Here is a 10387-nt window from a genome sequence, read left to right on the forward strand (position 1 = left end):
TTCTAGGGGTAGTGGCTGTTCATTGGCATGAGCAATATATTCTTTAGGGTTCCCTTTACTTTTTAGCAGTCAATCCTTGCTATATGTAATAGTTGTTTATATTAAATATACTTGTTCAAATTACTATGTGGCTCCTCTGTCCTGATTGGACTCTGACTGATTCACAACCCCCAGACATTTCTCTACCAGGCAGACATAACCTGCTTCCCCAGAGGAAAAAAGATTGTGGCCCTGCTAAGAGCTACCTGCTAGCTGCTTGTTCTATCTGAAGGGTCCACTTCCTTGTAGATTAACCAGGAGTTCATGAAAGTTCATAAGGAATGAACATTGCCCCCTGAATTTTCCTGAGCCCCATGACTAAAATGGCAGAGAGACATGAAATCATATTTATGTGCTATAGTTCCTGCTGGGGGATAACACAGGCTTGAATGTACTACTCATAGATGTGTCTCAACAGAGTGATCAGATCTGCTTGGGAGAAGGAGGCCCATAGCAGCTAAACAGAAAGAGCTTCTTGAATCTTGAAGGCTGATTGAGGATTTGCTAGGCAGGTGGTGGAGAAAGAACATGCCCAATAGAGGCAATAGGATTGACAGATGTTTGCAGACATAGCAAGGCACAACCATGCATCAGGGGTTGTCTGTCATGTGGAATAGCTGGACATGGTGAAGGGGTTTGACCTTATCCTGCAGGATTTCAAACAAAGTATGGAGAATAGTGAAGAAACAGTTGTCTTCAGGCCCCTGTGCCTGGAGGGAATGAATTCCTGACCTAGGACATCAACGGGAATGGAAAAAATGAGCTTAAACAGAGTAGACAATCAGGGTGGTTGACAGAATTTTGGACCCTGAAGAGCTAGTTATGAGGAACAAATGAAGTAATAGACATGAAAGCACACTTTTTGATGCCAATCGACCATAATAAGATATCTCTTCCACAATTTGATTCTGAAAATGAATAATGAGGCTTCATGTTCCTAGATAGCACGATTACCCCAATCATTAGGCCAAATGACAGTACAGTGGTGGTGGCATCCATAATGCAGTTTATACTTCTCAGCCTTCCCTCCCATCACCCCACCTAACAATCAGTACTGGAGAGCTGGTGCCTTTTTTTTTTTTCAAAGTAAACAATGAACATTTTATGGGTTTACTTTTACAACGAGTTGCTCAGAATAGGAGAATACTCAACCAGAGTTTTAGAGCAGGAATGTAAACTAATTCCCCAGTTTTACCCAAGAGTAGACTAACACCCCTATCACCTAAGATTTACCTAAGAGCAAGTCAGAGAGAGGACTATATTCAGGTGTCTTGAAAACTGCAGTTTTCTGCTGCTATCCTTGTGAGGTATCAATCAAGGGGTATGCTTACTGACTGGCTGCTAGAAAGAAATGCCATAATTCAGTATATTTATAACTCAAGGAAAATTCCTTCTTTCTTTTTTTTTTTTTTTTTCTTTTTTGAGACAGAGTGTCACTCTTGTTGCCCAGGCTGGAGTGCAATGGTACGATCTTGGCTCACTGCAACCTCCACCTCCTGGGTTCAAGCGATTCTCCTGTCTCAACCTCCTGAGTAGCTGGGATTACAGGTGTGCACCACCATGCTCAACTAATTTTTATATTATTAGTAGAGACAGGGTTTTACCATGTTAGCCAGGCTGGTCTCGAACTCCTGACCTCAGGTGATCCACCTGCCTTGGCCTCCCAAATTACTGGGATTACAGGGGTGAGCCACTGCGCCCAGCCACAGGAAAATGTCTTCTTAAATGTCACATTGAGGTCCAACATTGGTCCCATAATCCCTACTCAACCAGCAGGTGCATCAGTGTCTGGTTCTTCTTAGGGTTAGGGATCTTCAGTTTCTTTAAACTGAACCTTCCTGATTTTAGGGCCATAAATTTTTATCTCCTGTGTAAACAGTCTTGTTCCACACCTCAGAAATAAAGACACTCCATTCATGGACCTTATTATTGTAGAAGATTATGCCAACAACTTTGACATGATAATTATGAGTCTATCATTTCATCATCTGTAGTACAATTTTGTTTGAAAGCACAGCTGATTTCCTTGCTTTGAATTCCCAGAAGGACTGCTTTTATTCCACTGCCCATCTTATTTATCATGTTTGACAGCTATTGCCATTTCTAAATAAATGGTCAACTGTCTTCTTCTAAGGCAAAGTCTGATAGTTTCCTTAATCCTATCTGCTTAGTGGTCATCTTCTCACCATGAACACCGTTCATCCCATGTTGCAAATCTGCATGGTCTTCTTCTAACAAAGTGACTGGCAACACACTGTGCCTGCAGGAGTCTGGGGAGGCCCATGGGCCTCCTAGCAGCCCCTCTTCTGTGTCCCTGGGACTCATGGGAATGCATGTGCAATGGCTTGGAGGCAAGGTAAGAATGGGGTCAGGGAGTACAAAGAACAGTAAGAAGAAACATGCTGCAATGGGAGAGCCAGCCCATCGGTGACAAACTTTGCTGTGGGTTCCACACTTGTTTCTAGTCTACGATATTTATTTTTTGTTTTGTTTTGCTTTTTATTTTTGAGACAAGGTCTTGCTCTGTCACACAGGCTGGAATGGAGTGGCGCAATCTCGGCTCAGTGCAGATACGACCTCTGAGGCTTAAGCAATTCTCCCACCTTAGCCTCCCAAAGTGCTGAGATTACAGGTGTGAGCCATCACACCCAGCCTTAGACTATGGTATTTGTATGTTCACATCCAAATGTATAAAATATCTCTGGTCCCACTTTTTACTTGTCATGGAGGTAAACATGAATTTATCTCAACAAACAATCTCCCACATTTCTGTTATAATGAAACCCTCTAAAAATAAAACAGACTTGAAGAAATCTGTCTTCCTTACTATATCATGCTAGCCTTTTATGTGCTTGTTTTTAGTCTGATTGACACTTCTCAGCTGGGGAAAAAGAATATTCTTTCTTTTTTCATAAAAGGTCTCTTGGGGTCACTAGATGTAAGTGTCCTTTCACTTCTTTCAAGTTTACCTTTCCTTTGAAATTCTGTCTGCTCATTTTTAGTATTTGCTTCTTTCAAAGCACCCAAATATTCTTCTGCATGTCTCGGGAAAAGCACTATTTTTGACAAAGCTTTTAGTCAGTGCTCATTAGGTTTCTATTTCCCTTCTAAGGACTTGGCAGGACTAGAATTGCTGAGTTCATATAATGTTTCAAAGCAGCAAAAATATTTCCAGGTGTTATATACTAAAGCAGAACATCCTAATTGCATATGTAAAATCGGGTTTGTGCTTTTGAAATCAGGTCAGAATGTGCTGAACAATAGAAGTACAGACACAAAGAGACGTTCAGGTGACCTGTAATATGAGTCACTGCCCAGCCACCAATTTTGCAAGGAGAGTCACTGGGGCAAAAACTACCCTTTGTATATAATTATAGTGGTTACAAAAGTATTTAGCAAATACACTGCTAGAGTTTTGTTCCTTTTTTTCCCATATCTTTGGAAGCATAGTGTTAAAATTTCTGAAATGGCTTCCAAATTTGTGAGTGAAATTTCATTTGTAAGGTAATTTAAAGAAAAGTCTGACTGCAAATTTAATTCAACTTTTTTTACTATAAATTATCTCAAGGTTTAAAAAATTTAAATCTGTATATATTATTGGAATGTAATTAAACATCTGTAAAGCATATAAATCCCAGCAAGACATATCAAGACTGATATTCTCTCATCTTCCTTATGATCTTTCTATCCCACCAATTTTGCTTGGTTTCTGATTTCACTAAGTTGGGATTAAATCAGTGTATTCCTCCCACTGCATAATTTAGGACTGCTTTAAAACGATGTAATTACAAACCTCAGTGGCAGATTGTGAATTGCATTCACTGTCATAACTGCATTAGCATGGTTTAAAATTCTCTCAGAACAGTGGGGTAAAGATGTTATGTTAATACGGTAATAAATTCTATTGCTCTACTGTATGTCTGCTATTGATTATCTGCAGCAATTGTAGATTTGGATGGGATCCAAAATTAGACACAGAACCTTGAAACTTGCCAATGTTTTGTTCATCTACGGTAATTTTAAAGAAAAAAGTTCTTTAAAACAATACAACTGGATGAAAGGGTTAGTATAGGATTTTAAACTTATGTAATTGCAGTCTTAATTTTATAAATAGGTAGAGTCCTGATCTATCGGTCTTCCTGAAGCAAAGAGAGAACATTTTGGGTAGTTACCTACTCTAATTTTGATTACTTTCTACAGAGTGAAATTAAAATACTTCTTGAGCATTTTCCAAAGCCTTATTTGACATTTCCTATATTCACTCCCATTGCTCTGCCAACCCACAATCCTGTCCCTTATCATGAATTCCTTTTTCATGCCAAGTCTCAATTCCCTCTTCTTTTTCTGAATCTAAAGATGGCAGGCCCATTTAAACTGAATATAGTCTTCCTCATCCAGGAAGCCCACCTGGATGAGATTTTGGTCACATACTTTCCAGTTTTAAGTATACAATGAAAATGGCTTTTCGTGCTTAAAAAAGCCCTCTTACATACTTTCTGTTAATTTAAGGTGCTCATAACCTCTAGATAAACACTTTCCTTTAGTGTAAGGCCTTTGGTATGTGGAAACTCATGTATCAAAATTAGCTCTATTATTCTGCTGGTACTGAAGCTTGATTCATTAATTTAAATTCATTTCAGCCATCTTCACCAAATTTCTTTAATTTCTTTGAACAATTGACATGTTTTGCTACTTTATAAATTACTAATTTGGGAGAAACAAAAAAATAGCTTGTCTACAAATAAAAATCGAGAAGCTATAATTAAGTTCCTGCTTGTCATTATCTACAAAGGTATACACTTTGATCAATATAATTTCCCTGCCATGCATTTCTAGGTGTTTATAAATGAACTGCATTGTGGTGGGAAAAGATCCCAGTGCCTCTTAACGACTACAATAACTCTCTTGTAATTTTCTCAAAGCAAATGGTATTCGTTTACTCTTTTTCTTGAAGTTCATAATAAAAGCAAACAGATTTTTGTTAAGAATCTTCAGGTTGGTAGATCTAAAGGGTCTGAAACTAGATAAATGCATACTTTAAAGAAATAAGCTTTTAAAGCAAAGGGGTGGGGGAAAATCCCCACCTCTTTAGCTGCACAGAGTTCAGTCTTTTTTTTTTTTTGAGATGGAGTCTCGCTCAGTTGCCCAGGCTGGAGTGCAGTGGCACGATCTCAACTCACTGCAACCTCCACCTCCCAGGTTCAAGCAATTCTCCTGTCTCAGCCTCCCAAGTAGCTGGGACTACAGGTGCCTGCCACCACGCCCAGCTAATTTTTGTATTTTTAGTAGCGACAGGGTTTCACCTTGTTGGTCAGGCTGGTCTTCAACTCCTGACCTCAGTTGATCCACCTGCCTAGGCCTCCCAAAGTGCTGGGATTACAGGCGTGAGCCACCGCACCTGGCCTTGTTTTTTTAATTTTAGACAGTCGTAGTTTAACAATAGATACCGAAAGGGATGTATTACTAGCATTGTAACTTACTACAGTCTATGAAAATGCACTGAATTTAGGAATAATGAATTGGTACCTCTCTCCCTTCCTTGAATTTGGCTGATAAATAGGGATATCTGGCTAACAGGTTCCAGTCCGGGTGTTGCTGGTTTCCAGAAATATTCTCTTCCCTGCCGCTTTCCAATAATCACTGTTATGTTGTGGCAAATGATTAACTCTCACCTCGGACTTTGCATGCCTGCTTTTAAATACGATGGGTTTCAGTCTTGGAATGGAAAAAATACAAAAGTCACCTTAAGTCTTACAGTGCAAGGGTTTTAATAGTCCAGACTAAAATAGACGGTACAGTTTTGTAGTTTAACATTAAAAGCAATCCTGCCTTACCTTAAAATGCTTCTACTTAAGAATGCTTCTTCCTCCCCCACTCCTTCACTTAAGGTATACGTCTACGGAGGTACCCCTAAAGTGCATTTCTCAGGCATTAAAAACAGCACTGTGATTTGCTTTCCACAGAGTCCTAAATAACAGCCACCTTCTTCATTTGAGAGGCTACAGAGTTCAAGCTGAGTTGTGACAGAAGCCAGGGGGCCAGGGTCCCAGAATAGCTTTTTGAAAAAATAATTATGCCACCCTCCTCCGCGGCAGGTATCTTCTCTTACCACAAATAAATATTTAATGCATCCTTGGAGTCATGAAATATTGAGAACCCAATTGACACTTCAATTTCCAGAAAAATAAAATCATGAAGGCATTGTGTAAATATTCTGAATTTGGTGGAATGAGACAACACGTGAGGGGGCGGGCCTGAAGTCTCGGGTTTGGAACTGGGGGCTTGGGGTAGTGCTGGGTAGACAGTCTTGGAGCGCGAAGGCTATTGGGGCTATTGCTTGTCCTCGTGGGGGTCACCAGGGAAGTCCGCCTCCTCCGGGGACCTGCCCGCCTCGGGGAGCAGCGTGGCGCGCACTTTCCTCTTCTCCTTAAAGCGGCCGGAGCGCGAGATCTTCAAATTGCGGCGGCTGCTGCCGGATTTGTCCCCGTATAACTTGTCTGGTTTGGGGGGCTCGCCGGCGCCCCCGAGGAGATTGGGGTGCTGATTCTCCCGGGAGCTGCTGGTGCAGTCCGGGCTGGGCGGCGCAGGTGGCGTGGGCTCCCCCGGAGCGGGCTGGGCGGGAGGCTGCACCCCCACTGCAGCTTCCTTGCTTTTCTTTCTGCTGTTCGTGAGCGATTTCCACCAGGGGCCCGAGCTGCCCGCACTGCCGCTGTCGGCCATGGCCGGAGGGCCTAGGGGCTCCCGGCACCCAGATGGAAGGGCCAAGGCGGCCCCTCCCTCCACGTGGTCTCCGGCAGTTCACTCCCCCCCTTCCCCGGCTTGCCACACGTGGGCTGCGGGGTGGATGCTGAGGCAGCGGCCTGTGCTGGGGAAGAAAACAAAACTTGGTTACTGCGTTGGTTGAAGTCATGTGCCCCCCAGTCCCATTTCCTCTCCCTTGTGCTGTCTGGCACCGGATCGGCTAGGGTGGAGAGACCCAATCCCGTAGCCACGTAGCCCACATTAGAGTTAGACGCCACGGCGTCCCGTAGGGTGCTGGCGGAAGTGTCTTTCAGGGCACCATCATCTGGTCTCCAGGCTGAGCCTTGAACTCTTTGGCTTCAACCTTTGCCTTGCCTTCGGGGCAAGTGCAGTGCAGTGGTCAGCATGCACGGGGGACCCAGGGGAGGTACCCAGCCCTCTGGATCAACCCGTCTCGAGAGGGAAAATGACCTGCCCTGTCCACACTGCTTGACTGTAGATGGATGCCCAAAGGTGACCCATCCGGCCCAGGGCGGCCTCCCTTTGGATGAGCACCTGGGAGGAGGGCGCTGGAAACCAAGTGCATCCTCTCTACAGGTGAACGGTGAGTATTAATTAGTCCATTGTCAAACAGTCAAATTTCCCTGCAAGATTTGCTCCCGTCGACTTTCGTCCCAGTCCTTTTCGATGAGATACTTAGGAGAATTTACATCCCAGTAGGAGAGAAGGACAAGCTTATGATATTTTTGTTTTGGTTCTTTTAAATTCTGCTTTTGACCACTTCTGCCTTGTGACTTTCAAAGAAGCATGTCTAGACTAAACTTCCCTTGAAAACCGCCATCCTAATTCTTCCTTTTATTCCCCAGAGCCCAATCTTGCGTCTTTTGAAGTCACCCCGGCTGACGGTTGAGATGAAGCCAAGCGGCATCAAATGGCCTCTTCCCTTAGTTTTGTATTAAAATATGCAGCGAGTCTGTACGACGCAGCTCAACTCGGGAGAATTCCAGTTACAAAGTAAAGGCTTCTCTTCTTTTCCTTGTGCAATTCCCTCCTCCCAAGGAGAAAGAACGCAACTAGGAACTCCGAAACAACGTGCTTCTTCCCCAAGCTTCTAAGACGCCCCCACCCCCGCTCTGCGAAGCGAAAGGCCGCTTCTGAGCACTTAGGTGCTGGTACAGCAAGCAAGACTCTCAGCCCACTTTCTGTGCGGGGTCTCTTGGGCGCTGCTACCAGCAACGCGCAGGATTCGCCTGCGCCGCGGCTCACTTCCAGGTTTCCGCTCGGCTCCTTCCCAGCCCACGCGCCGGGCGCTCCTGGGATTGGCGAATGCGCTGGATAGGGAAACTTCGGCGGTGTTTGTTGTAGGAGGTTCTCTTCCCGGAACCGCCAGGGAGAGGAAGTCTGATCGCCTACTGGAGGCGGCGGGGCGGCCTCGGCTGCGCCCCGAAACCGCTGCACCAGCTCCTCCCCAGGATGCCCTGAGGACACACTCGGGCAGCGACTTGAAAACAATACAAGAAAAATCGGCCAAAAGTTCTTTCGGTACAAAAGGCACCCACGCCCTCAGGCACAATTAGCAACTGCTTCTGCGAACATCCCATTCCCTCCTACTTTGCAGATCGGAAAAGCAACCCCTACCCCCAAGTCATTTACTAACAGTGGTGGTAAGGTGTCCTGATGCTGCTTTCTCTCCTCTAACCTACAATTTCTTTTTCACAATTATCAACTTTGTGAGCACGGAAGGGCTTTGTACGAATTGCGCAAGGAAAAGATGGCAAATTACGCAAAAGCACAGAAAACGGAGTTCTAGAGCGTCAGTGGTTTTCCGCCTCTCAGGGCGCCGGGAGGCGGGTACCTGGGAGGTACCAGGCAGCACCCCAGGGTGACCCCCGGCGCCAGGCTCTCTCTCGGCGGACGCCGAACCACCCCCAGTCGCTCACCTGCTCTGGCTTCACAGGACCCCGAGGCCCCGCGCGGTGAACTTGGCCGACAGCACCGAGGGGGCGCGCTTGGATTAGCCTGGAAGCCGGGGCTCGAGTCCCTGGGCGCAGACTTGGAGAGGTCAGGCTTCTGGAAAGTGTACAGGTCGGAATTCCCGCAGCCCAGCTAAATCAAGTGCTGCTGCTGGTCTCCTCGAGCACCTCCAATTTCTCTGCCCTGCGGCGGAAGCCCGGGGCTCGCAGCGCAGTCTGTTCAGGTCGGAGGGGGCGGCGGCGAGGGGCTGCCAGACTCGCTGCCCGGGGTGAAGGTCCAGGCCGGCTTTCCGGGCTAGTAGTGTTTCATACGCCGGCGCGTCCCTCTTCCCTGCTAGCACCGCCCGGGAGCCGGCTGAGAGATGGGACCCTGGCTGTTCACTCTGGCGCATCGAACTTGCCTGCGCGTCCGTAGGAACGCAGAAAAGACATCTGCCCACCTGCTGGTTATTTACCAAGTGATTCGGGAAACCAGAAGGCTGGAGCAGCTGGGGGAGAAAAGAAAATAACCCAGGAGGCGGTCACCGCTGCCACAGGTGCAGGTAGGAACTTCGCGTTCCCGCCCTCCAGGGGAGGAGATTGGATCAGGCGCCAGCCTTGAGGTGTTTGATTGGAGAAAAGCTGTGCAGCGCCGCTCCCCCGACCGACTCCTTGAGAAGAAACGGCGGAGACCTGAGGCCGAGGCGGTAGGTGGGCTCTGCTGGGTGAAAGTTGCCGCAGCAGCTCTCCCTTGGCCCCTTCCCGGTTTATTTTCCCCCTTGCTTTCCGGGTCCCGGGATCCCAAGTTTTGTAACTCACGGGAGCGAATCCACACCCGAGCAAAATGTTCGTGAGTTTCAGGCGCTCTTAGTTGAAAGGCTGTAAAGTTATTAACAAGTCCGCTGTGTGCCAGCCAGGCGCCGTTGCAGGCTCTTTCTGTGGATTAAGTCATTTATTTCTCACAGCAACCTTAGGAGGTAGTTGGTATTATTATTATTATTATTATTATTATTATTATTATTCTCACTCGACAGGCGAGGAAACCCTAACACGGGAAAATGGTTGCTCAGGGTTGCCTGTCTGGTAGGTGGCAGAGCAGGGTTGGAACCCAGGGGGCCTGACTCTAGCTTTCACGGTCTTACCCACCACAACCTGCCCATCTGGAACTCTTAACACGACTCAGTGAGGATGTGAATTTCCTTCTTTCAGGCCTGGAAGTCCATGGACAGCCACCCCACGAGGGCAGTGTAAATCCAGCCCAGAGCTACTGCAGGAAGTGAACCAGGGGATTGCACTCCTGGTCACATAACAGTACTTCTTATTAGTTTGACATAAAGATATTGGCACAGGGCATTTTCACTAATGAAAGCAGAGGTGCAGCTTGCTTCATCTTCCAGGATGTTCTTCTCTTTCAAAAAACTATTTTGATGTTCCTTGAGCTCATATACAAGCATAACTCCTCTGAAGGACTGGGTGTGCGGCAACTGAGCGTCTTTGTTGTGAAAACTTTTTGCAGTATAAAAGCAGTGAAAGACAGCCGGGCAAGATGGCTCAAGCCTGTAACCCTAGTGCTTTGGAGGCCAAGGTGAGTGGCTCACATGAGGCCAGGAGTTTGAGATCAGCCTGGCCAACATGACAAAACACTGTCTCTACTT

General features: G+C 46.2%; 1 protein-coding gene across 4 annotated transcripts; it reads right to left on the minus strand.

Moving 5' to 3' along the window:
• Positions 1–5790: 5790 nt before the first annotated feature.
• Positions 5791–9609, minus strand: PRR15 (proline rich 15). Of its 4 annotated transcripts, none has more exons than XM_017881359.1 (2): positions 8721–9609; positions 5791–6899 (listed from the first exon to the last, which is right to left on the minus strand). In XM_017881359.1, exon 2 carries the CDS (start codon positions 6757–6759, stop codon positions 6370–6372), a length of 390 nt encoding a protein of 129 aa, XP_017736848.1. In that variant the 5' UTR covers positions 6760–6899; positions 8721–9609; the 3' UTR covers positions 5791–6369. The 4 variants fall into 4 exon arrangements, with proteins under 4 accessions (XP_017736848.1, XP_017736845.1, XP_017736849.1 ...); XM_017881356.1 differs by having other exon boundaries at positions 5791–6904; XM_017881360.1 differs by lacking the exon at positions 8721–9609 and adding an exon at positions 7336–8710.
• Between the last annotated feature and the right edge of the window lie 778 nt (positions 9610–10387).

The sequence above is a fragment of the Rhinopithecus bieti genome, unplaced genomic scaffold (assembly GCF_001698545.2).
Source record: "Rhinopithecus bieti isolate Rb0 unplaced genomic scaffold, ASM169854v2 scaffold_13174, whole genome shotgun sequence".
Taxonomy (NCBI): Eukaryota; Metazoa; Chordata; class Mammalia; order Primates; family Cercopithecidae; genus Rhinopithecus; species Rhinopithecus bieti.

What these genes read in the sequence shown, in the direction of transcription:
- PRR15 (XM_017881359.1), bottom strand. Translation starts at nt 6,759, where the DNA reads ATGGCCGACAGCGGCAGTGCGGGCAGCTCGGGCCCCTGGTGGAAATCG.